General features: G+C 47.2%; 1 protein-coding gene across 8 annotated transcripts in view; it reads left to right on the forward strand.

Annotated features, from left to right (window-relative positions):
- Nucleotides 1-23360, forward strand: part of LOC135911738 (sentrin-specific protease 7-like) — a 157083-nt gene extending 133723 nt beyond the window's left edge. For all 8 annotated transcript variants that reach the window (XM_065444093.2, XM_065444092.2, XM_065444089.2 and 5 more), the window contains 3 exons: nucleotides 8592-8742; nucleotides 9802-9957; nucleotides 19774-23360. In XM_065444093.2, the coding sequence (XP_065300165.2) occupies nucleotides 8592-8742; nucleotides 9802-9957; nucleotides 19774-19899 (433 nt within the window). In that variant the 3' untranslated portion in view covers nucleotides 19900-23360. The remainder of the gene's footprint in view (nucleotides 1-8591; nucleotides 8743-9801; nucleotides 9958-19773) is intronic.
- The last annotated feature ends 4587 nt before the right edge of the window (nucleotides 23361-27947 follow it).

The following is a 27947-nucleotide window of genomic DNA, read 5'->3' on the forward strand; positions in this document are numbered from 1 at the left end:
ACACGTTGCAACAACGCCAACAACTAACACGTGGTCGCGGAAAATCTAGTAAACAAACGGTCGCTTCATTTGTGTACACTGCTTACAAGTTCGGTCATGCATCCCTGATATTTCAAGAAAATATGTATGTAAACATGCTGCTGTTGCAAAACGCATACGCTTACCTGCAACCAACACGACGGAAATCGCACAACTCTTGCTTGACGGATCGGTTACGTTGCTTCGATGGGCCTCGACGCGTAGCTCGGTCTGGCATGCGAGGGCAGCATTTTAGGAAGTATGGGGTGTGAGCGCCTCTCGCGGAGAGCCGAGGCGTAAATCGAGGAGGAAAGGAGAGGGCAATGGACGGTCTCCGCGGCACCATTGCGCGGGCATGAAAAATATAGGAGGCTATGGCCGAACGCGCCGAACGTGATTTTTTTTTTTCTTCTCGTGAGTACATTACGTGTATTGAGACAGTTTCTTCCGTATCAGTGATGAATAATATCGTTAATATCGGCAAGTTTGCAGCAGTAACGTAGCCATGTCCACTTTGAGGGGACAGAAACAGGTGGGCGCGCTCAGCTGCCAGTGACATAGAAATGCATGGCCGACGCGCTGCGGAAACTGCGGCATCTGTCTTCACTACTATCCTAAACGGCACGTTGACGCTAAGGGTGGGCGAATATCTTAGCTGTGTTACAAGCGTCGGCGTATGAATAGGTACACTTTTAACGTATCAGAGTAAACGTGGCTACTATCATTGCCGCGCGCGATTTGTTGCGTGCTCACGAGTGCAGAAGCAGATGAAAAGAATCGAAATGCGCCTTTATTGTTTTTGTTGACATCAACCATTATAAAGCCAACCCATAATAAAGGCAAGTTTGGTTGTATCTCATTTTGTCATAGAAGTGCGGAAAGTGATGAAAGTAATGAAATGAGGCATCTACTTAAAGGGAAGCTGAAGAGTCTGTCGAATTCAATAAGACGCTCATATACGGATGCGGGAACCTTATAAACCATGTAGGTCAAATTTGTTTTTTTTTTTTTTTTTTCAAATAGGAGCGACGTAATCGTCGGTTGAAATTGCGCTGTAGCTCCGCCCCCCGTCGAATGCCGCGCGCTGCTGCTGACGCTGACGATGCGAGCGGAGACCGGAAACCGCGGTGTTGTGACGTCAACTTTAGTGTTTTGCTCCTTCGCAGCCTGCGCGACCGTGCCTGACCGTGCTTGTTTCTACGTGCGTGCCGTCGTAATCTGCTTCGATCGACCCTGCATTTCTTTGTTGGTGCGTCTGTGTGTATGTAGAGGGGTGGTCAACGTGCGCAGCATCAACTGATCTGGTGGGCCGATCATGCCGTCTTTCTGTGCAGCCTACGGTTGCACGAACACCAGCGGCCGCGATGATGTTGTCTTCCATTGCTTCCCACAAGACAAGAAGCTTTTAAGGAAGTGGGAGGCTGCTGTAAAGCGAAAGAATTTCAAGCCCTCAAGAACAACACTGGTGTGCTCCAACCACTTCAGTGACGAAGATTATCACCAGAATTTCCACTAGCAGGCTTTCTAAACGCAGCGCGAAAAGATCGGAGCAACGAAAACAAAGACGGCACGAGTGCGGACTGACTGATGATAACTGGTGTTGGAAGGCCTTATGAATACACGAACTCGCCCAAACCTGGATTTTGATTTACTGCGAGCTCCTTCATGTTAGCACGCTGAACGGAAGGTGCATGTTTATTTCCCGCCCTCGACGCAGGTTTCGTCGCAAAGCACCGCGAATGTTCTATTTGCACGTGTGTTGTAAAACAGCCTGCACGCAGCTACCATAACGCAGTGCAAATGTAGAGTTTGCATGTGCTGGAAAGCCGGCGCACGCCAGGACGCTACGCTCCCCCCGTCTCTCGCGCACAGCGAGAAACCGACCGTCTCACGTCGCCGACGGAATTCGCCGCCTTTACGACTTCGGTTACGAGTAGTGTGCGGATGGCGCACAGATGAAGGTCACTACACGTATTGCATGAACCGGGAAGCTTTTCACGCGTTTGAACCGTCTTTGTAGGTTGCCGACAGCTTTGGACAGCGCATAAATGCCGACGATCGCACCCCCGCTTACGTTCCACGAGGAGGCATGCAGGAACACAACACTGCAGTTGTTTGACCGGAAACGAGCTCACTAGATCGGCGAAAGATCGACGAGATCACTAGATCGCTTTGCAAAAAACATACTCACCAAAGAGCATTTCCAACACGAGGAGATCCCAAGACTTCGCTTTCGTTCTCGTCGAAAGCACTGCTCGCACCAGCATCGTTTGCTTCTTCGAGAGGCCGGCTCTTTGCAATCGGATCGTACATGTAGGGAGCAACGCCGAACTCTTCAGAAAAACGCAGTCTCTCTGAATTTTCTATTACCTCTTAATTTTCCATTACAGCACCAAATTACCTGGCACCGCGCTTCATGTGGAGCGGCAGCGGCCGGTCGCTAAAGTTGACGTCACGGGTCGCCCGACCAATCACAGGCGGAAACGAGACGCGCGAGCTGGGCGTGTCCGCTGCTGCACTTTTCGTCGAAATAAAATATATTTGCGCTTTCTTTCGCTGAATTTCGATACGATATTCGAATTCGGAGGGTTGAAAACCATTATGTACACATGTTCACTCATTTTTTCTGGAAAACCTTTCAGCTTCCCTTTAAGAATGTTTGGTGCGTGCAGGCCGATTGGCTTGTCTTGAAGAGTCGTTCGCGTAGCATTCGACAGATGGTAAGCGCGATCATTATTAGCTAGACTTAGCACACAACATATCGCTGCGGCAAGTTCGGGGTGCGATCATTACGCGGGAAAACAAAAATAATCGAATTTTGACGACAACATTTAGGGGTGTGATCATTACGCGAGTGCGATCATTATGCGAGTAAATACGGTATCCCTAACCAACTACATTCTTCACTCCATTGATATGGGCAACTTAGTTGGTTCGCCATTTCATTTCATTTATTTTTCCCTTAAAGGCCCGAAGGCATTACATAAGGGGGGAGCAAAATCAAGGTCAAAGCGAAAGAATAAATTGACAAAAGAGAACAATAAAAAAAGTGTATGTAACAGTTAATGTTCTTGTCACGCGTATACAATGCAAAGTAAAATTCACAGGATTGAAACACGAGAAAAAAAAATATAACACTCGATTAATACACTAGAAAAATACAGTGGAAAAGGCATCACACGGGAAACAAGTAAAAATAAAAAATAATCAGCTGTTCAGAGTGCCGAATTGAATATGACAGGAACCTTTTGCCCTCATGAAAAATGGTCATTTAGTTTAAGTAACAGCTTAACATAACTAACTAAAGCTTTTGATACAGTTAATCATAACATACTTTTCACTAGGCTAGAAGCACTGGGAATTACCGGCCCAGTACTAGAACTCCTAAAAAGTTACCTACGTGATACAGAACAAACAGTTTTTTTTAGGTGCCCATTCTGATAGTAAAGTTATTAACCAAGGTGTACCATAAGGCACCATACTAGGTTCCTTACTATTCTCTATATATATCAATACCCACTTGTCTTAAGTCGGCACATTGTGTACTATACGCAGACGATACTACTATCTCGTTGCATGACAATTCTTTAACAACCTTAATCCTTAAACTAAACAATGAGATTAACCATATTGCTGCTTGGTGTTCGTCCAGTCATTTAATTATCGATCCATCAAAAACTCAATTCATGATTTTCCACTCTAGCGAAAAAATACCAACTGGCTTGCCTGAGATAACTCTAGACGGTCATCACATTCCCGTCTCCGACTGTGTATCATTTTTGGGCATCAAATTAGATCCTAACCTTAAGGCCCGGATTCTGAAACGCTCCTTTCCTAACTAAGGATGCCTCACACGCTGTGAGGCGACCTGGCGTCAATTCTGGAACGTACCTTACTAAGGGGCACTAAGTTAGGGCCTCCTTGGTGCTTCCCCGCGCTTAGGGAGCCGGCATGCTACCTTCATGCGTCCTAACCGTGCTCCTCTACCTGAACGTATGCTTCTCCGCATGACTTTGCACGCGGTACGCTCGGCTAGGGTAGGTGCCGTGCGCAGCCAAGGCCGCGATAGCCAGCCGCCGTGTACTGACACCCAGTTTGGTTACGCGGACCGCGTTTTGTGCCATATCTTTTTTGCACTGCGATCTTGTGGAAAGCGAGCGGCGAGAATGACGGCCTTGGAATGTTTATCCGAAGACGATAGCTTCGAAAGCTATGCACGGTTTCTTCGACGAGCAAATGAACTTCTTTACGGGACTGTGTACAAGCCTCCACCTTTGACTCCAGCCCGGCGCCTGACTGACAGGCAGAATCCACTGGAATACTACGACGAAGTTTTCTTGCTTTCAATCACATTGCTGTACCTTTGTAGAAGTTCCGTGAGCAAGTCTTTTTCTTCCTCCGTAAAATATGCTTTGCCCGGCATGGCAAATACACATACACACACACACGAAAGAAAACGCACGCAAAGATAGAAAAAATGCGACGTCTGACCAAACGAACTCAGATGCTGCCATAGTTGCTAGACTGAGATTGCTTTCTTGCCACGCGCATCATTTTCGAACCATTTTTACGTTATTAACCAAAGAAATGTAATTTATGCCCCAGTATAAAAGTAGAAATGCAATTTTAACAGTCCCGGCACTTTGTCTCGGCAACTCATTACAAATATTTCGCATTTTTTGTGGGTAATCTCGAAACCAGAAGCCACTAACGTTACACTTCCTTTGGCGAGGCACTCCTTCCGCAGGGAAGGCGAAAGGAAGCTTTTAGAATTCGCGGTGGCCTTCCGAGGGCGCCTAACGTTTAGGTTGCATGGAGGGCTCCTTGCGGAAGGTAAGGAAACGGTCTAAGGTTAGGAGGATTTCAGAATCCGGCCCTAAGTGTTCTCAACACATTGCCTTCATTATGCAAAAGTGTACCTTCGGTATTAGAGCATTAATCAAATCAAGAACATAGTTCTCTAAAGACGCATTATTAGCATTATACTTTGCCTTCATTCACAGTCACATTAATTATGGCAATGTTTCCTGGGGAAACACACATAACTGTGATATCTCGTTTATTCAGCACTTACAAAACCAAGCAATACGCGTTATCACTAACCGTGGGTTTTTCACGAGTGCTACTCCACTACTTCGTGAAAATAACATCCTCGTAATGAGCTTGTTCAACTATCATCAAATAATTATGTTTTTTAATTTACTTACTAAACAGCTCTCATACCAATTCATTGATTCCAGGCACCTCATCAATAACAATAATACCAGATTTGCATGTACAGTCGCCGACCCTTTATTCAGACCTCATGGGGACTGCAAAAATGGCCGAATAAACAGGTGTCTGATTAAGATTAAGGGGAAAGAAATGAAATCTTTTATTTCCACGCACTTATTCGGGCTTGGCTGTAGGCTTGAATAAATCGTGAATGCGCCGTTGCACGCTGTTCCGTTTACGCGCAATCAGATAAGCCTGAATCTCGGAAAGGGTCGTACGGTCACTATAGGCGGCTGATAGCACAGTCACTGCTTGTACACGCTCCGCATGCGACGGCAGCGTAGCACATGGTGCGTCATCTTCCGACTCGGTCATTGTCTGGCGGTGCAGCAGAAACCTGACGAATGATCTCGCCGTCGTCGAGTTCTGCGCATGTCAGTATAGCAGTGTCAGCATTTGTGAAACTGTCAAATGAGACGGTGTCCGGAATCGCAGTGCAACCACTGTGCAAGTCTCGGCAGAACATTTTCCGCGTCGGTAGGAAGCACGTTGGAAGGCGACAAATCTTAGGCCTCTCGGCACCCGCTTGCCGGCATTCCCCAGCGCACTCTGCGCGGGCACTGTCGGCGCCATTAGGCACTTGACGCAATCTTTCCACATGCCGCGTTGGATCACCGGAACCTCGACACAGCACACAAAGCAAACACCACCATGCTGACACCAGTCGCACAAACAAAAAACGTGCCTTACTCGCAACATCGTGCACGAAGGGACAACTCAGCTGCTGGATTGTCGTGACATAGCTTACTAAGCTGAAAACGGAACTGCTGTAGAGCCACTCTATCGACCCAGGCAGAAATGATGATGATGAGCGGGGATTTGCAGTAGCGCCACTTCGTGGGGCAGCAAGGAGGCTCCGTTCAAAACAAAAATGGCGTTCAGCAAGTCAAACCATGCACCGGTCAGAGTTGGTGCATGGTGCTCACGATCGAGTTGGCTCAAGGAGTGTCCGAAAAATCAGACGAGGGGTTGCAAGGTGTCCGAACTTACAGCAGTTATTATACATTATGGTCTATGGGGAGAATGGTGGTGCTGTGAAGCAGACCGAATAATCGAGCATGTCCGAATTTTTGGAGTCAGGAAAATCAGTCGACGGCTGTCACTGCAATTTTCTACTACCTATAGTTCATTCTAACTGTAGAAAAATGACATCACCATTCGCTGCTATAAAACTGTGGAATGGTTTACCCATCAGCATTAAAGCTTCATCCTTTTATACGTTTAGTCATGCCCTAAGCTGTTTTATACGTGTAACTAAGCTTACGTCATTAATTGCACTACATTTGCCATTTGTATGTATTGACAGCTCTTTTTTTTAGGCACTACATACTTGTATACGTACAATTTGTTTTCATTTATTTTATTTTTCTGTGTCGTATTTTCAGGACTGTATTCGTTTCTTTTAGTTAGCTTGCTCTTCTTTAATACAGCTCTACATTGTTATACAACACATCCAGTACGAGGATGGACAGGAACGAGAACAGTGTGCCGGGCCACCTACATCACACGGACTTTACCCAGTCGCGCACAAGATCCTTGTTCATCCAGCCGAGGACAATTTTCGACAGCTCCTCACCTTTTGACACTGTCTTGCGCTTGAGTATGACGTAAGGCAAGAGCTTTGCGACCATCTGCCATACACGACAACATGACAGTAATCTGCGTCTTCTCTTTGCCAGTGGAGCGAATGCAAACTTGTTTGGGGCCCTTTTCGAGCATGGCGAGAGGTGATGGCTTGTCCAGATAAACCGGCATTTGGTTGGCATTGCCGATGCTCCCTAGCTGGGAACGTGGTGCTGGAAAGCCACAAGCAGCTCTTGGAAAAGATTCGGGCAGCTTTTTCAAAATCGAAGCTGACAACCCAGCACAGCACATGTAGTGATATCCAGTGCTTGCTCGCTTTGAAGTCGGAGATCGGGATCCCTTTTTCTCTTGCAAGCTCCCTAGCTTTCACCTGCACGAGCTCCACGCTCCCATTTACATGCGCAACTCGCTGTTGCCATACAAACTCCGTCAGGGTGAGTTCAATTCCCAGGAAGGTCCCATTCTTCGGCTCTCGAAAGCTTCTTCACGTTCCACTGCATACGAAAAAGGCTTCCTTCTGTTGTAGGCAATGTGCAAATGCTTTGCTCAGTGACACCAAACTGCCTCTTAGCCGCACAGTTGCCGATGTTCTCTGCAATTAAAATTGCCTTTTCTCATTTCTGGGCCCTGACATCTTGCTGTTCACTGCGGAAAAAAAAAAGAAAAGATGCAATCCGTGTGGTCAGCACATGAGCTAGTGTGCTGCCAAGGTGTGCACTCGACAGTGAAACAATGCCATAGCCATGCAGCAATAATGAGACCAAAACTTTGAGCTCGACTTTCTGGCTGAAATTTTCATTTGCTTCTTCACAGTATGAGATGAAAATTTGGGACGCTAATAATGAGGAAAAAAAAACTCATATTATATGCGGGCTTTTACAGTACTTTTGCTGCCCCTTAATTGGCAGGACGTGCAACAAGGGTAGGCGATTCAAACACTTTTCTGCTCTCAGCAATTCAAACGATCAAAATATTACGTTTCTTAGAGTTTTTCTTGACTCGTGAACATATTGTCGCGTTGACATAGAAAATTGTAGAGCAACATGGAAAAACTCCCGATACAGCTTTCTGTTGCTCAATATGTGCTACATAAAAATGTTTATCGGAGCACGAAAGAAGCCTGTGAATGTACGCAAAGTTCCTTAAGCGGCCAGTTGCACAGCAATTTTGCATGTATTCACGAGCTTCTTTCACACTGGGAAAAACTTTATGTAGCACATATTGAGCAACAGAAAGCTGTATTGGGAGTTTTTCATGTTGCTCTACAATTTTCTCATTGACACTTTTCATCTAATTATAATATTTGAGAAGTTCATTAATTAAGACTAATGAGGTTTTTAGGCAGAATGCAAAAAATAATCCTAGCATCTCCAAGCAACGGCAGACAACATTAGCTTGGTTCTGTCCAGCTACGTGGCATGTACTCACCCTTGGGGTCAAGTGCGTCCATGCTTGAAGGACTCCTGAGTTCGAATTATACGGTGAAGGCCAATTTCAAGATTGAAATAACAAAAGTTTGCCACCATAGAAATGTATAGGTGCTGGCCAAGACCTTTGGTCTTACCAAAGTAACTGAAATCTACTGTACTTCTATTTGCCTTGTCCTTCACTCCGAAGCACATACCACGTAACACAAGTTGCTCACTGTCGCAGTAACTGACATTGGCGCTGCGTGCTTGTGTCAAGACGTGAATGCCATGTGGTGACCACTGCAGGTACCTGACTGAGGAGTGGAAGGCCAAGAAGCGGACCCAGCTGAGCTTCTGCTATGGCAACATGCATGGTTATACACCGCGCACGCCCCAGCAGGGCAACTACAGTGACTGCGGCGTCTACCTGCTGCAGTATGTGGAGAGCTTCCTCGAGGCGAGTCCTGCTCACAGCAGTGTTGACGCTTTTTTGTACAGAGTCATCAGGGCCCAGCCTAAAGCACGTCATTTTTAGTGGAAAGTCACTGAATGGTGATGATGGTGACTTGTTCGAAATTTTTTCTTTATGTTAATTGTTCTGAGATAGATGTCTGCCATATTATTTTCTAAACTATAGCTTTAAATTGTCGCCTGCAGAAGTGGTGATTCAAGAGCCATAATGCAAAAAGGTAAAGCAACTCCAAACTCCAAAAACAATATCACATCTCAAGATTGTGCTTTTGCCTTGAAAAGCAGCTTTGGTGCACCCAGATGGCTTACTATTGAAGCTCTTCGCTATGCCCTTTGAAGCAGTGACAAATACAGGTTCACCTGTCCTTGTTGCAATAGGGGCAAGGCAGTAAGCTTAGCCAAGGTCCCTTGAGACCCTTGGATATTTACGCCACGATAAGAGTTGCTAAAAAAAACTTGCTAAGAAAGGATCCAGAAAGGCAAAGCTGTCGTTAAAGTGACCGTTATTCTCAAAAGTTATGGACTTTTCTCTTGGTTATCAACATTGGCGCGTGTGAGCCAACATTGAGAGACAACAAAAGTCCTATACTCGTGGGCAACCTTCTGTGGCTATGAATGGAAAGTTACTGAGGCAAAGTGCACACAAGTGAAAGCGCTTCTGAAAAGGGTGCGGTGTTTTCATCCACGTCAGTTTAAGCTGGGGAAGAGAAAACATACACACGTTATTAACAACAGTTAAACAAGACAAAACACATCACTGAATGTAAAAGTTTACTTACTTTGCGGCTTTTCCCTTCCGCGTATGGGCAAGTGCGAAACTGTCACCCGTGGAAGCTGCATCCATTCCGAGCTGCCAAAATCACTGTCAAATGCTGGCAGACTGCTTGGCGTGGTCACACCTGTGCAGAAGCTCCGCCCCCATGGCTTTCCCTGCATAGCCGCAGAAAGTTGTCCGCGAGCATAGGTCTGTGCAGCGTCGCTGCTTGCAGAGCCCTGCACAACGAACAGCTATTTTGCAATGCAAATTTGGTCATCAACTGCACAGAAACCTCCGAGTGCTGGTGACCCAGTGAAGCTGGAGCTGGGCGACTGGTTCCCAGAGGGACTCGTTGCCCAGAAGCGTGCAGCCATCCGTGACCTCATCCTCAACCTGCACTTGCATCAACACCCAGGCAGTGACTTCCCCGAACGCTGGCGAAAGGTACGCATGAGCCTCCTTGAGTGCTTTCTCTCTCGCTATATACAGTTAAACTTCAATATAACGAACTTCATTGTAGCGAAGTATTTAACTTTTCGTAACCTCTTGTCCATAGAACACCGTGTGTTTAGAACCTCAATGTAACGAAGCGTGTTTGTAAGCCATTTCAATACAGTCGACTCTAGTTACAACGGACCCTGATGATCTGAGAAAATATATCCGTTTTATCTGATGTCCGTAATATCTGAGACGGCTCACTTCAGAAACTTCCGCCGTGATGTCCAGCAACTTTATTGCAAAGAGTGAATGACGAACGTCTAAAGTAAAAAGCAAACAGAAAAAGTAGCAGTTTTGCCCAAAAGTCGAAGCATCGATTGCCATAGCAAATTAAGCAAGATAAGCGCGGCAGCAGCAGCGAGCAAATTGACCTTTGTGCCGTCTCTCGCTTCACCGCGAACTAAACGTTGAAAGCGCAGCACATACGAAGCTACCGGCACTGGGTTCTCTTTCTCCACATCGCAGATAGCTTTAAAGATGAAGCCTGCGCAGGTGTGCACTTCGTTCACATCGCAGGTCACTTTCAATATACGACGCCCACGTGGGCGACCACTTTGTCCAAATCGCAGATCGCTTTCAAGATAAGGCACCCGCACGGCCGTGCACTTTATCCACATCACAAATCACTTTCAAGATACGGCAACCCTTGTGTTACATACGAATAATGGCAAAAATGACCGTTGTAGTACAAATACAGTCAACGACTGATGTTTTGAACATGCCTGATAATGCAGACACCTATTGATTGAAGTTGAGAAGCAGCGATTTCAAATTGAAATTTCCGGTTAAATGGTGTGCGGAGAGCGCCCCCTCCCCCCTTTTTTTGTGCATATAACCATATTGGGCCCTCTACTTTCAGTAACAAATATAACCTGAGAAATGTTGGACAACCGCGTCATGGCCCCTTTAAGAGTGGGTTGCTGCAAACTATTTGCTTAGTTTCGATAATAAAAATGCTGAATAGTTAGTGTGTAATATTCGATTCTTATTCAAAGCTTTGCATATTCGAATATTTGCCCACCCCTGAAATCTATCCTCAATGTCTGCACTAGTAGAGGAAGCAATCAATTGAGGAAAGTGCCAGGCAATGATAGTTGTGAAAAAAGAAACACAATCATTCAGCTATCATAATGCGGTTAACTTCTGTTCATGTTGACAGGAAATGGAGAGTTGGTGCACGAGTTGATCGTACCTTTACATTTATGTTGCGACAGCATGACCGTAGTCGAACTATAGACTGACGAGATCGCAAGCATGTGCGCGCAGCAATGTGTTGACTTGCCTTTGAGGCCACTGCTGAAACAAATAAATTTATTTTCTTTCGGATTCATTATTTTCAAATTCCTGGTAATTCAGATTCTAGTGCACTCCTTCCAAATTTTTAATGTTGGTTGGGGACTGTACAACTGGTTTTAATGTGCCAACATGTTTAAAGGAAGCGAGAAAGGTACAAAAAGGAACATGCTGGTGTAGCACAATGTTGGAATCTAAATGAAGCAAAGCTTGTTTGAGCTAGCAAGATAGCAGCTTAGCAGGTGACACGAGCACAGCCTCGTTGCCTGTAGCTGTCGACATCATGTGGACGAAGGCGATGTATGATGCTTGTCAAGAGATGAGCCTAAATGAGGCACGTACACACAGAGAAATGTGACACATAGTGTACTTTAACTTCAAATGCCTTGTGTCACAGTGTCACATTCATTCTAAGGGGATTGACCAAGAATTGGGCACGTGCCCAGCTGCGCATACCCATTGCTGAAGTTGTCTGTTTGGTTTCCGACAATTCGGAGAGCTTCATGGCACTACAGTAAAACCTCGTTAAACCGTACCCGCTTAAACAGTAGTTTCATTTTAAAAGTAGTAAAGTCAAATCCCCGACTCAGCGGCCATAGAACATAATGTGTTTTGTATCCGCATAAACCGTACCAGCTCATTGCGTACGCATCGGTTAAAACGTAGCGTTTCAACTTTTCGTCGTGCAAACACAGCGGCGAGCCGTCTCCATCGGGCGGCCCAGCAGAACAACAAACCTCAGAGATCGGAACAACGGCCTCCAAGCGCCCTGTGCGTTTGCGCGAAGCCATATCAACATCAACATCATTTCGATGCCGTGCTTTCTCTATGGCCGTGCCAGAGAGCGTTATGGTGTCGTGCAAGCGAGGACTCGCGTCGTTTCGAAGCTCGGATAAAAAAGACGCCGGGTGGTCAGCATAGAAGAAAAATTAGACATTGTCCGTGCTGTCGAACGTGACACGAAGAAGTCTGCGCTGGAACGCAACAGGGATCTGCTGCTGGCTACAGTGTGTGGCATTTGGAATGCTAAGAAGTTGCTCGGCAGCGCTGCTGTGACTGCGAAGACATGTGAACTACGAGGTTCGACTTTTCGCCATTGTTGCCTCTGTTGTTGCCAAAGTGTCGACTAGCGACAGTGATGAGGACGACACGGAAAGTGACAGCACGGGCGATTCAAGCCCGACAGTGGCACAAGCTGCACATTACGTCAGCCTCATGAATGCAATCGTTGCGACAAGAATGGAGGCGCGATAATGTAATTCTATTCCAAATGAGAAGTATTCTAATCTCCGGCATCCGGCAATGAAAAAGGCGCCCCTGGGACTTCTGCAGCACTACTGCGCACGTGCACGGAGAATATGTAACGCCAACGAGGAATCTGCCATGCGAGTGTTTGCCGAGAAGAGGGGGCTGGCTGAAAAGCTGGCACGCAGCTTCAGTAAGTTTGAGGCCGCTGTCATCGTCGTGCTAGGCCGCCGCGGCATCAAACAAAAATAACAGTTTTGTCGTGCGAAGTGAATAAATACTGCATGTTTTTTTCCCCTTTCATCGCACTCTCTCTGAGTTCCATTTTCGACAGGTAAGTGGGTGATCTCATGCTATTCGGTTAAACAGGACTACCATTTAGTACGTACTTTTTCCGAGCTCCGGCCAACTATGGTTCAACGAGGTTTCACTGTACCATTCACCCCAAAGACATAACGCATAGGGACAACAGAAATGTTAATCTTTTTACAGTGCACCATTTGATAATCCATACTCTGCCTGTATAACTCTGTGCTGATTCAGCCACCATGACAAGCTGCGTTACCAGCACCCCCTGGAATTTGATAGCAATCAAAAGTAGCGAAGCCCAGGTGGTCCAGTAGTCACCGACCAGGTCCAAACTGCTAAGTTACCAAGACTCTGTGTGGGATGTACATTTGGCATGTCTGGATACCGTGCTTCTTGTTTTTGTTCTTTATATGTTAAATAGCAGCATGGTTTCGGAGCAACATCATTGTTAGGTGGTATGGCCTTAAAATTGTCGTGCAGCTTCAAATGGTGTCCACTCCATTGTGAATGTCGGTGCTGACGTGGGCACCGGTAAAGTGAGAAAGTGGCAGGCAATGACTGTTGCGAAGTAACGCACTATTGTTCGTCTGTCAGAGCACACCCGATTTTTGTTCAACTTTCATCAGATGGTGATTTGGTTCGTGCATTGGCCCTTCTTTCATCTGTTGTGGCAACATGACAATGGTGGAAATATTGACTGAGCAGGTAGCAATGTGTTGACAAGCTTATCTCGCTAGTTGTGGAAAGAAATTTGTGAATACCTCCGGGAGACTCCTGGATTTTAGCCATTCCTTTCGGTCGTATGGTTGACAGAAAAATCTCCTGAAAATTGAAGTTGTGCGCCATTTCTATCTGCGTACTGTGTGTTATTCTCTGGCTACATTGGCAAAAAAAATTATATACAGTTCATTTGGAAGTCCACTGCGCGTGGTGTTGTTAAGAAAGATTTAGGGAAATGCACTACATGCATTATTTCGTTAACTTTTTTAAGAATCATAGCGCCGCTGTCTGTGTTGACGGGGTTGTTGGGTGCCCTAGTGGGCCTAGCTTCATTCGGTGATCAAACGAATGGCGCAATCTGCAACTAGCAGCACTAGACTCTCCATCATTCTTCTTGGCATCAGCCACTTTTGCGTTGCGTAAGCCTAATGGGAGTCATGGCTTTAAGCAAGGAGTGCAAGCACAAAAAAATATCTTCTACTATATTTAAAGCAGTGTGCAACCAAAGTGATGTTGGGTATTTTGTCGATACCACAAAGCAGTGCAGAGAGCGAGCGAAATTTAGCGTCGTGAAAACGAAGAGAACACATCTCGGCGTGCCCATGTGTGATAAGATGCTGGGAAACGTCCTCCTCGCAAAATGTCACTGAAATGGAATTTGTTACAATAAAACATATTCTGAAGAATTTAAGAAGGCAAAATCGGCTGCAATGAAATGCTTGCAAAAGTGAGTCCTTGATGCTCATGTGGTCATTTCTAAATCTGTAAATAAAAGTCTAATCAAGTTGTCTTTACGCAGATGCACTGTTAGTACAGTAGAACCCTGCTGTTACGTTCCTCACTGCTGCGTTTTCCCGGCTGCTACGTCGTTTTCGTCGGTCCCGGCATAGCTTCCACAGGATCCAATGTATAAAGAACCCTGCTGTTATGTAGTAGCTGTGAAAACGTTCCCGCATGATACGTCGCAACTTAGCACCCCGAACCCGCCTCGGCTAAAGTATAGTGAACTACCATAGCTAAAGTAGGCAATGCGCTCCAACCACCATTTTGGCTTTTGACGAGTTTTGGCCGGGCTTGGCTATGGAACTGGCTGCAAGAAGCCGCACGCCAGTTCGAAAGGCCGCCACTAAGTGGCTATTCGTGAAAAATGCTCTCACTATCATCACTGTGACTACGGTCGCCGCATGGTTGTTGGACGGGTCGACTCACGGGGGAAGGAAACTCGGGACGACCCTCTTTGTGAAGCTAAAGTGAAACCGGAAGTTGGCACTGCTCATGGCACTGCTCCGCCTATCAGGCCAGCTCTCCTCTCTTGTTTACATTTCTCGCGAAACCGCGCCGCGCGCAACCGGGTTGCTTGGATGCGCGCGCTCCGCAGCAATACTAAAGAATCGTTAGCACGTTAGCATGATTATGCCAAAGAGGGCAAAATTTCTGTGGGTATTCCTTCGTACGTTGCCATTGCTGTGGCGCGGTGATGATGAGGAGCACGAGCCGCATAATGCCGGGGAGTTGCCAAATCCTAGCTTTGGAGAAGCCGTCGCGGCTCTGGACCTCCTCCGCAGGTACGTCGCACCTCACAGCGACGCTGACAGCAATGCGGCCTTCCAGGCTATTGAGAAACGTGTGGTGATTTCTAGCGAGCAAAAGAAACGGCAAGCCACCATTCTAGACTTTTTCAAGTCCTAAGCGCACTCTGTGGAAATAAATTGTCTATAGTTGAAGCTGCACTTTTTTCATTCATTTTCGGAGCTTTCCTCACTGCTGCGTTTTCCCAACTGTTACGTTTTTTTCCCCAGGTCCGGTGAAAAACGTATGAACGGGGTTTCACTGTATTTGAAAAAAAATAGTCGTCGAAAAGGAGTGGGGATAACTGACTGGCTCTCCCTGGTCAGAATATCTCCCAGATTTGATTTCTCTAAACTTGGCAGGTATGCTGAAGTTATAACAGATCTGTTAATTCTGATTTCTAGGTGCTCCCTGCTCAGTATGAATTGCCGGTCTGCGGCTGTATATTTTTGGAACATTAAACCACATCAATCAAACATTCAGTCAATTGGTACATATTCATTAAACCTTACAATAACAAAATCAGTGGGGAACGCAAAAAAAAAAAGAATTTGCTTTCGCCAGAATTTTGTTGTAAAATGAGACAGCACAAGTAGGTAATGCATTGCAGAAAGAAACTTTACTCAGGGTGTCTACCAACTGGAAAAACCAGGAATTCTCAGGGATTTTAAATAGTCTGGAAGTACTCAGGGAAAACTTGGGGAGCTTGTGCTCCTATCAGGGAAAATCGGCTCTAATTTTATTGAAAGGGAACAAAAGTCGCGCTAATGCTAGCTTGATCAAGTAACATAGACGAATCATAAGGAATCGTCTTTGACACCGTTTTGTTGGTTGGAGGAGTTGCCAGTGTAAATAAAGTCAACGACCGATTTTCCTGACCCCCGATTTTTGGCGCATGCCCGAAATTCAGGCGGCTTCACGGCACTGCCACGTACCCTATAGAGTATAACAACGTCCGAAATTTAGGATGCAAAAACTCTTCGCCATTCAATTTTCTGGACTTTTTGCCATTACCGCAGGTCTGAAATGGCATTAATCAAAGCCACCACCGCCGCCATTTTGATTATCTTGCTGCCTCATACCGGCACTCTCGCACGCAGATCCACTGGCAGCCTAAGCCACCACCACCGCAACGCTAGGCCTAGTTGCTTCGACGTTCACTATTAAGCTTCTTGCCATTTGGTGCTGTGTTTTTTCATTGAAAGAATTCGCCGCTGTCAGCAATGGCACCGACTCCATCTTTGTAATCTTCCCTATTGGCTCCGAAACTCGGAAAGCACGGCGCGTTGCATAATTCCGATTCTCAAAAGTCAGCTTTGCCTCTATACAGCAACGTTAGGCGCTGAATCATACACTAAGTATTGCGGTGAAGCTCAAGCATGGAAAAGGACACTTGTCACGTCTCCTGTCACAGTCTGAGCACCGATATGCCTAATAAGTGTACTGGCAGGCCTTCAGAGATTTTCCGGACGTGCCTGTTGCGACTTGAGCCTTTAAAGGCAATAAAAGACGCATTAACTTTTTCTGACGTTTTCGCGGTCCCTAGGGAGTCTGAAAAATCAGACGTTGACTGTACATCTGACCAAGAGGGTGCTTAAAATGGTCCGTCAGGCGAACGCACGGCAGAAGGGGGACGAGAACATAAAGGACCGGCACATTGAGGAATGAACAGGGAAGGAAGTGTGCTGCTGCTGCTTTGAAGGAGCTTGAGCTGAAAAACAGTATTGGCTGACATCGAGATGCAAGTGTCCCTCATACAAACCAAAATAAATGCTTTAAAGCAGTGAAACGTTACACTGAGGCGTTGTGCACAGGCTGGGAGTATGCCAGGACAGGTGATGTCTTCACTTTCCAGCTGCTGAGAGGCAGTCTCACTTGTGACAAAGTTTGGGCCTCATGCCAATGAGCTTGCTGTCGGCTGATAGGAAAAGCTCTTTGAAAGTGTTTGACTCGATTTGCAATGAGCTTTACATCATTATTTTTTTTAGGGAGATATCTTATTTTTTGTGCATTTTATGAACTCCTCCCTTCTGTTTCCTTTTTGAATAAGATAAACACTACTCCTTACTATTCAAAGTGTATTAAGGAGGGACGCGGCCCTTGAAAACCGAAAAATCGCGAAAAAGTCGATTTTTGAAAAACCTTATTTTTGGGTTGTATGTCTCATAAACTACCTGTTCTGTAATTATCAGCACCTAATTCAACCGTAAAGTACAGAAAAAACGCTACTTTTGAGGCCCCCTCGGCCCACAAAACACGCGCAGATGCCGAAATGAAGTCAAACTTCGCGCGCGCGCCATTCCCGGACCATGCGGCCTGCCCTCGCCATCTTGGTGTCGTTTTGACCGTGGTTTCTTTGTCTTTGTTTTGCCGCCTTGCAAAATGGCATCGTCGGCGCGGTTGAGGCACTATTGGCGTTTTCCCGCGATGTGATGCGGAGCGCTGATTGGCCGGAGCAGCGCGTTCAAATCCCGCGGGGTAAAGCGCGCCTACCATTGGCTGCTGCGCGGGCGGCGGCGGCTGCTCAAATCCCGCGGGCTAAAGCGCGCCTGCCATTGGCTGCTGCGCGGGCGGCGGCGGCTCCTCCCTGTGATGGCGCGCTCGCGTCCCTTGCTCGCCTGCTTTCGAGCTGTTTATCGCCTAGCGCTATCTTTTAGATTATTTGCTCAGCTTTCTTTTCTTTCGCTACTTCTTCGCTGCACGCGATGCCGGCAAAGCCCAAGACAGTGCAGATGTTCGGTGCACGGGAGCGCGATATGCGTCTTGTACGAGCATCGAACTTCCTATCTTCCGCAGAGAGTGCCGACTGCGTAGACGCTTTTCAGCGGCGAAACTGTGCTTTCGACTGTCGCCAGTCGAAAATCCGACTAACTGAGTGTGCCTGGAGCCGCAAGAGCTAATTAGAAGCTCCGCAGGAGCTTTCTAATAAGAACACACGTGTGTTCAACTTTAAGGCCTGTTTTCTCGGAATCTATTTTTTCGCCAGTAGTGGTGCTGGGGAAAGCGATATCTCAAGAACCGCTTGTCAGATTTGTATGCCGTTTTTTTTATTCTGTTCCTGAGTGACTTTGCCAGGGGGTAACAGGCTGCTTTTTTTGAAACTTGGTGCAGTTAATTTATAATAAGCAATTAATTTTTGATGAATGTGGTCATTACTGGCTACATCAAATTCAAAGTTGTCTTAAAATTTTTTGGAGGGGAAATTAAAGAAAAGGGCTCTTTAGCCCCCTGGGATATCTATCAAGGGATCATCACAGTGAATTTCAGCTTCCTACGATGTCCTGGCATTTCTCCAGGCTTTTCCTCAGGCATATACATGAATCACCTAGTTAAACCTCAATAACTCTGGAACTAATAAACATATCTTCATGAAACTTTGCAGTTCCTCATAGTTCGGTGGTGTGAACATACCCTGAAAGTTTCATCTGGATATCTTAAAAAATAAGAAAGTTCGGTCTCCAGGGTAGCCTCCCCCCTTAAGTAGTTTTTTAATTTTTTAACATGCTTACTAGAGAGTGACAGCATCGAGCGAGATGGTGTCAGCCCATTTTGATACAAAACTAATTTCTCTGTCACTCAGGAAATTCTGCGAAGGGACTTGGGGAAAACCTGATAAACTTGGGGAATTCGGAAATGTAAACTTGGTAGACACCCTGTTTACTGTCAGAATTCTGTTAGCTCACTTTGGCAAGCTTGCTGGGGGATATAGAACCGCGTAGCCGACATCACAAAGCGTGCCGCATGCGTTGATCAGCAGTGGCAGCACTGTCGTGGAGCAGTATCCTCGGTCAATCGCTTTTGGAGATAAGATCACTTTTGGGACATTTTGCTCAAATCGGCACCAGATGCCGAGCACCAGTGCTCTGCGCATGCAGCAGTAGTTCTCCACTGCACGCTGTTGCCCGTAGGCACCAATGCGTCCGGTGCCGAGTGCAAACGTGATCGTATCTTGTATACCCGACGGCCATCGATAGAGATTACGACCCCTTCATGTAAATCTACGTCCGGTGCCGAATCTGCACGCGATGCCGGTCGGATGACAAGAAAAGCAGCGTTCTTGAAGCAAGAGATGCATATTCCCGGACGATCACTCGGTCATGGCCCGATGCGTGGCACTCCATGCTGCGACTGCCACTTCAAGCGGCATCAACAATTTCACGTCGGTGGGATGTGGATTTCCTTGTTCTTGCTGCATTTTCCTCACCGAGGTGCACATTACGCACTGCACTAGGTGTGCAAAAACCATTGTCACATGTCAGTGACAACATGCACGCCACTTCAAACGGGCAATCGGCAAACAAGATGGTGGGCATGACGTGTTTCCAGCACACGCAATTGCTTTTGGCGCTTAGTTGTTTTTTGTGAACAGAAAAGTATTATGGTACTAGTATTTTACACAATTTTGGAGCGCATTTTGGAGCCTGCTAGCCTTGCACGAGTAGGCAGTATGCGAGGCTACGTTCTGTCAAATTTCGTTGATGTGGGATTGTAGTACAGGCACATTTCGTTGTCGAGAGATACGAAATGCATTGCATCCTATGGGCATTCGCCAGGGGTACGAAAACATTTCATTGTCGCGAGAATTCCGTTGCTATGGGTTACAACTGTATTTTACTGCCACTGCAGGAGGAAGAGGAGGAGGAAGCAGCAGCGCTCCGCGTGGAAGAGGCAACGTCCACCACTCTACTTGTGACACCTGTCACAAATACTGTCATCCTTGTCTGCGCTGGGAACAGCAGCCAGCCCAGCTGAGGTTGCAAGGGACGGTGCTAAAGCTGCCACTGGCAAGATGTCGACCACGAATGCACCTGGCTGGCAGACGCTGTTGTGATTGCCTACCGCAAGGCGGCAGCTTCAGTTCTTTCTTCCAAGAGCGTGGCAGGACGTTCCAAGCATTCATGGCGGCACGCCTTCAGCCAGCTGCCTAGAGTGTGCCGCCTTGAAGACCCAAGCCAACACACGAGTGTTGCTAAGGGAATGTGGAGACAAAGTTACAAAATGCCACTGCTGTGCTGCCTGTGTTGCCTTGGGTCTGCATCTGCACTGTTGGATGTTCGCAAAATGTGCAAGAAAAGAAACCTCGCCAGTGACTCTAGTCGCTGCAGTCGCACCCGGCAATTGTGTCCTCTGTGAATGCAGCGAAGGCCCAGCTGATTGCCCACCCAAAGCAGGTTTCTGTCGTGGAGGTCATTGTTACCCATGGAGTTTGCTATAGGAATTGTTGCAGTGCTGGCTGTTGCATTGGTGAAGCACCTGCTTGAAGACTGTGCTTGCGACAAGCTGCTGGGAAAACTCGGCGGTGCTGTTGCCGTCAGCCTTGCCGTGGTGTGGCGGGAAATTCGGGTGTGCCATTCTTTTTTGTCAACTTGCATTAAGCCCAAATAAAGGTGTCGCAAAAGAGTGAGGTGCCCTTAGAAGCCGCAAAAGTATGCTTATTTCTCCAGAACCAAGACTCACTTCCACACTGGCACAACAGGAAGCATTTGGAATTTCGTAGTGTCCCTTGGCAGCTAACTGACATGTTTGCTGGAGTTTAGTCGCAAATTCAGTCGCGTAATTGGTTTAGGTTGCACTTGCAATGTTATGTGCTTGTGGGCTTTAGTGAACTCTGCTTTTTAATTTTCCCTCCGGCACGGGCAAGCAGTCTCGAATCTCCCGCCCTGCCTTAAGGTTTAGAAGGATTTTTTAGCAAGGCTGCCTTAGCGCAAGATGGAGCAAAGTGCCTCGGCAGGGTTTGCACGCATCATCTGCCATCGATGTCTGGTGGGTCACTCAGTCTGCAGCGAGTTCACCTCTCATGTGTGGAGCCAGCGTTCGGTTATGCGACGCCCTCAGCGTGCCTGCTTGTGGTGCTGGAGCTAGACGGCTGTGCCGAGGGAGGGTCGGATTCGGGTGTGGCGGTGCTGCCGTGCCTTGCTGGCCGCCGCTTCTCGTTCAACCATGTGTGAATCTTCGCTGTGCGCAAAGTGTTGTCGTGCAGCGAGCACTGTTTTCAAAGTTGCTGCGCCATGGTGGCAGAGTTGGGTAGGCCTTTCCTACTGTGCATGCAGACGGTTTGGTTTGCTGGAGGCTGAACTCTACTGCGTACTCTATACATGCATTTCTGAATTTTTGTTTTAAATCTATTTTTATTTTTGTGATGCCTTTCTTCTTTATGCTGTGCCCCCCCCACCTTCAGGAGACTTTTTCTTATTCTTCATGGTCATGGCCAAGTGTTTGTAGCCTGCATTCCGATTTCAACCTTGTGAAAAAGATAGGAAGAGGCCTGGAAACGGGCTCAACGCATGAGCTTGCCTCGGGGACAGGGCCTCCATTGCTTTTCCCCAAGGTCAGCATAAGAGGAAGGAATGACCAGCAATTCAGCACTGCCTTAAGTGACATGATCTGTAGACAAAGCGTAATCTGCCGCATATAGTCAAAAGGCAGGTACAAAAGATGCCTGTAGCTGAGCCATTTGGATTGTCACACCGTTTTTTTTTTTTTTTTTTGGCCTTGCATAACTTTGAGATTGGGCACATGCACAAATGCCAGAAACGAAACTGGGAGGGAGGAGCATGCCTGAAGTGACGATTACTAAAGAGTGAGCAGCCCTCAACCTATGCAAATCAGCTTCTCCTCTAGAGCTAGATTCTGGGCACAGCACCTTCATGCTGGTCATACCTGTTTCCTTCCTTCTGGTCAGCGGCCTTTCAGGCCGATAGAAAAAAAAAAGAGCGAGCTACGTGACCGGCTCCTTGCATTATATATATATATATTTTGCCCAGTATCAAAGTAACGTGGCTCAGCGATTGCGGAGGTTAAAGAATTGTTCATGTTAAGCACTTCAGTTTTGTTCATTCTTGTATTGTACATAGGTGGCTAGACTTTTTTGTGTTCCCCGCTGGAGGCCATGCTAGGTTAGTGCAAGTTCCTTTACAGTGCCGTGCTGTGGACTAGGCACAACTGTGTCCTTGTGTTGCTGCAGGCACACAATGCATTTTTTTCTTCTTCTCTAGGACTCCACGTGATATCGTGGTGCATCTGCCGTTGAGCCAAGTGCATTTGGTGTGCTGTTTATGTTGTTGTGACTCTCTGTTGTTGCTTCAAAGCCTAGTTAAGCCAAAGTTGTTTTGCTGCAAGACTGAACTCCAAGCAGGGAAGTTAAAGCTACTCTGGCATTTGCCACCTCAACACGTGCTGCAGGCTGCCGTTCCAGATATATGCACCTCCTATGTGCAGAGAGTACCGGCCATACGACTTGAAAGTTACTATTTGAGGAAAGAAAATGGCTGACATCTATGCCAAAATCAGCTGTAAAACCATTACACTTGTTTAATCACATAACCTGAGAATGTCTTTCAAAAGGTCATAACCAGCTATACTCGGAAGAAGTTAGGGCTAAGCAGTCGATTCAAGCACTTTGACTGGAGCGAGGCAAGGTCAGAGTAGGCTTGGTGTTCTGTCTCTGTGCAGAGGACTCTGTTCCATCACCCCACATGTACGACATTCCGTTCACTTTGAGGTCGTTCTGCTAGCTCTTTTAGCACCGCACCCACTCCCTACCTTGGGCATACACACCTGTGTGCAGAATTGCGTGCATCCCATGCTTGCATGTCTGTCAACACCGTACTCATTCTGCAACATGCTGCGAGTGCAGCTAGCACCTGCAGAGCCCAGTGTTGCGAGTCTTCTGGCTGGATGCCACGATCTCTGCCAACACTGCCACTAAGTCAGCACTGCATGCCTGGTTTCTTTTTGGTGCATTTGTATGTTTGCGTGTGTGTGCACTTGTAGGAAGAAAGGACGGGACTTCTGTCGGGTTGCTCGCCTTCCTTTTTTGTCATCATCCGTGGAACTGCGTCACGGGAGCTCGCAGCGAGTAGACAACAGAGTGACAAGTGTGTGCTGAACGTTTCGTCTGCTCATCGTGCCGTCGTGAGCGTGCCCAGCGATCCAACCCCTGTGTCCTCGCTGCGCCTGTTTCGTACCTCCCCCACCCCCTGCCTTGAACTTGTATTTAATGATTTGTACATAAAATTCGCAGTGACGTCTCGACAGACTGGGCAAGGTGCAGGAGTCATGGACTGTTTTTACCGAACCCCTGTTTATATGCGCCGCTGATGAAGCAGCTTTGTTGCTTGAAGTCGTGTGAGGAGGTCGTTTGTTGTGTTCGCGATTCGAGTTAAAAGAAACCTGCTCGAAGATGTGAATAAATGCATATATAGCGCAATGCACTTGGGCTCTTCTTCGTGTGCCACTTACTGCCATGCATACACCCAATGTGGTTTTCTAGGAATTTCAAGCACAATGCCATGTCCCCAGTTCTGAAAAAAAAGAAAAGAAAACATTGAGAGGGAATAAATGTGCTCTTCAACAGCCTTTTAACATTGTAAATAAACCTGCATAATTAATACATATTACTTTCGTAAATAGAGAGTTTTAAAATAGGGGCCCCAAACGTTTTGGGGCGCCAAAGAAATAGCGTCGAAGCCACTGCGCATGCGCGAGACGCAAACTGCGTTTGGGTTTTGCGTTGGGTACGCTATTTCACCGATTTAGCGGGAGCTCAAATAACGTTCCCAAAAGCTTTGCGTCAACAAACATGGCGGCACCCATCGAAGCGACGGCTCTAACCTAGCACCAAACTGGGTTCGATTCGCGGTAATGCGTGAAGTTCGCGAGCTAGGAGAAGTGACTGCAGTTATCACTTTCTCTCAACTAGCGTATGTTATGAAGATTGATTCATTAGACGCCGCTGATTCCGAATTCGAGTGTGGATTTTATGGCTCGTAGGCCTAACACGGCTAAGCTTGGCTGTTGAAGGCACGTAAAGTTGGTTTTGTTGCTCAAAACTAAGCACAACTAATTGTTTGCTGCTTGAAGAATAACCTGTAAATTGTAATTAAACGCGAATACACGCAAGTCAAATTTACTATTCATATCATAAAATGTAATATTTTATTTAATTATTTTTAATCGTTTTTCTTAGACGCCGTAGTGGCACTGTCAGCGCAAGACGCTATCCGCAAACGCAAAGCCCTATTCTAAAACTCTTCATTCCTGCGTGCCACAACGCTAACACCCGCAAAGCTCTTTGGGGCCCCAAAATATTGGGGCCCCTATTCTAAAGCTCCCTAATATGCGAGCGTGATATTCTGCCCTCACAGCAGGGGGCCTGCAGTTTTCTTTCCTTCAGAATTTTACAATGGCTGTGACTTGTATATATTTTGCAATAGACATTGGCCAGATTTCTTTATATGTCATGTTTAAGTAGTACCACTGGCACAAACAAATGTAGAGAGCTAATGGTAAGGAAGGGTGGATAGGTTGGCCGGGAAGTCTTATCTTTAGCCTGCCACTCCTCAACTGTGTACAAGAAGAGAGGGGAGAGAGAAAACAACAATACACAAATACAGTGAATGCTAGGTATCAGTCCAATGTACAGTACAAACTTGTGATTGCACCATCTGGTAGCAGACAGTAAATGGTCTGTCAATGGAGTGGTGCCGTGAGGATTACTGGTATGGTGCGCAGAGGCACTCTAGGCGTCTTGTTTCTCTTGCACTTCTTCGAGTGAAGCCGAAGGAAGCGGTCGTGCAGTCTCAGCAGAGCGAATTCTCAAAACAGCAAGAGCAGCATGCCAAAGCGATAAGTCCTTGCCTTTTTTTTCTTCATATATTTAGTTTTTGAAGCAAATAGGGTCAACAAATAATCTAGTCTTTGTTTTCTTCCATGCATTTAAGATTTATTTTCTCCCTTAGGGATAAATAAAGAACAGATATTATTTTTCGTGATGGTGTTATGAAGTAGGAGCCCTAGCGTGAGTTGTGTGCAGTGCGAGGGTCTCTGACCCTTTGGGTGAAAAGCGATTTGAGTCGGTAAGTGAGGCACAGGACGAGCATGTCTGTAGGAAACCAGCCTTGGTTGCTCAGTAGCAATGGTGTTGGGCTGCTGAGCACGAGGTCGCGGGATCGAATCCCGGCCACGGTGGCCACATTTCGATGGGGGCAAAATGCGAAAACACCCATGTACTTAGATTAAGGTGCACAGTAAAGAACCCCAGATGGTCTAAATGTCTGAATTCCTCCGCTACGGCGTGCCTCATAATCAAAGTGGTTTTTTCAAGTAAAGTCCCATAATTTAATGTCTGTAGGATACGTGGCTAGCCATGTATAGATGGACAAAACATTCACAAAACAGCCAGCCTAGTTTGAATTGATTCATTGTGAAACATTGTGCAAATGGGCAGATCGATGTCTCTGTGTCTGTTTCTTTGTCCCCTTCTAGTATCTTTGCAAAGTTTCGCAATGAAGTTTGTTTGAACTTGACTGTAAAGCAGGAGAAACAAGCTACAGGTAAAGTGGGTCAAGGAGCTAGAAAGTGAACTCGAGAATGAGCAGAAGCAGAGGAAGGCTGTAGAAGACAAGCTAGCCAAAGTATAACGAGAGTTCAGGGTTGCCATTCTGCCAACCAACGGTAGATGCTTCGGTGATAGCACCACAATGAGGGTGGTGGCGTATCAACTATTTCTCAAGTGGGGGGGGGGGGGGGGTGAAGAGGGGTTGGCAAACCGTAATCCATCTGAAGCTCTCTTTGTATCTCTCTCTCAGTACATTTATTTTGTGAAGGGGTTTATTAGTCACTGGTGTTTAGGAACCACCATTGGCGCAGGGCACGGACTCGGCATGAACGACATTCACGAGCAAAAGCACTGAAAAGGACGACCCACTATATCGTTCCAATCCTTCTCTACAATTACAGGAACAAAAAGCGAGCCACTCGGCGACCTAACAGCTTGCCAATATGAGTGGGTCATAGTAGGTCTTGAGGTGGTCAACGTTGACAATGGCTCATCCACGACGGCACATGTCCGAAGATGGTTCAACGGGCTCAATCACGTAGTTGACTAGGTATGTGCATTTGACGGTGCGGTAGGGGCAGTAGTTTCGACGAGAGCCCAGGTGCACTGGAAGGGACCGAGAACTACACAAGTGCTCTGGGGAGGAACATGGGCGTTGAAGTGGTGTCACCGCGAATGTTCTTCTGGAGCCAGACATGCCGAAGAGTGTCATAATCTTGCGCGTGCCCGTGTAAGATCGCGACACTCTTCGGCATGTCTGGCAGTGGCAGAAATAGGCGCACACTCAGATGCGTCCGGTTTGTATGGAAGGATTGTGTTGATTGCTTGCGACGGGTGCCAGTCGTACAGTAAGAAAAAGGGTGAAAAGCCAAGGGTGCTGTGAGTGGCAGTATTGTAGGTTTAGGTTGCGAAGGGGGGCAGAATGGCATCTCAATTTGAGTGGTCGGAGCCTACGTACATTGAGCATGATGCCAAACATACGGTTAAAACGTTCTGTGAGACCACTGGCCTGTGGATGGTAAGCAGTAGTAGTGAGGTGCACAACATAGCACTCTTCGAGGATGGCTTCGACAACTTCAGACAAGACACGTCAGCGATCCCTGAGCAACTTCTGTGGTGGGCCGTGCAACATCGTGCGCTGTAGCTGCTGGGAGAGGTGGTCAACAGCCACGATGGTCCAGCGCTTACCAGCATATGTCGGGGAAAATGGCCCATACAACTCGATGCCGATGCGCCCGAACGGCCGGCTAGGGCAAAGTAATGGTTGCTGACCGGCTGTCGAGAGGCGCAGTGAAGATTTCCGGCGCTGACAATTGGGGCACGAGTGAACGAACTTCTGAACGTAGCCGTACATCCCACACCAGTAGTACCACTGTTGAATGTGCTGACAAGTTTTGAATACTTTTGAGTGTGCACACTGGATCAGAGTGGAATGACGCCCATATTTCAGGACGCAGACGGCGAGGAACCACTGTCGGCCATCGACGGTGGTGGTGGCGGTAAATTTTATTGAAAGCGGGAAGGGGAAAGGGGGAGGTAGCTGAGGGATCGGGCTCAAGTAAGGCCCTGGGCCTGCTTGACGTACTCCGCCAAGTCCACCAGTTCAAGCTATCGGTCGACGTCCCCAGACCTGTAATTGCGTCTGTGGAGTAGATCGTCGGGAGTGTCGAAATGGTGGGTGTGACGATACAACGCGCGAGTGGTTGTGCCGGCGGATCAGAGAGCAAGTCTATCAACGAGGCGATCCAGTAGTCCTTGTGCTGTTCGGAAGCGACGGTGCAAAGGTTTATGAAAGAAACGGCAAGCTGGGATACGGATCAGCGGGAATTGTCGGGCAAGGGAGAGGGCGTCGGCGTATGAGTGCTGGCGGCCGCTATGGTACATCACGCGAATATCGTAGTCCTGCAGGCGAAGTGCCCAAAGGGCAAAGGCGGCTTGAGAGGTCCTTCAGTGAAGACAACCAACAAAGTGCGTGGTGGCCCGTGATAACGTCTAATGGGCGGCCATATATAGATATGGCCTTAACGTAGTAATAGCCTAGATGATCGCCAAACATTCTTTTTCCGTCTCGGTGTAGTTTCTTTCGGCTTTCGCAAGCAGGCAACTTGCATAAGCCACAACGTATTCAGAAAACCCGTGTTTGCGCTGCCCAAGTACTGCTCCGAGGCCAACACCGCTAGCATCTGTGTGCACCTCTGTAGGGGCCGTCGGGTCGTAGTGACGCACAAATTTTGAGGACGCTTAAGCTTCGCTTTTAAGAGTGGAACGCTATTGGCCTCGAGATCGAACAGAGTCGGCTCCTAGCGGCGAGGTGACGAAGCTCCCAAGTGTGGATGCCGGCGGCCCGTCGCGGCTCCAGCCGCAGTGTGCAGCGATCGTAGTTCGCGAAATCACGATGGATGTTGTCGAGGACGGTTTGTGCGATGGTTAGTAACCTCTCAACCTGTTATTCTTTCATTTT

Source organism: Dermacentor albipictus, chromosome 5 (assembly GCF_038994185.2).
Source record: "Dermacentor albipictus isolate Rhodes 1998 colony chromosome 5, USDA_Dalb.pri_finalv2, whole genome shotgun sequence".
In the NCBI taxonomy this organism is placed as follows: Eukaryota; Metazoa; Arthropoda; class Arachnida; order Ixodida; family Ixodidae; genus Dermacentor; species Dermacentor albipictus.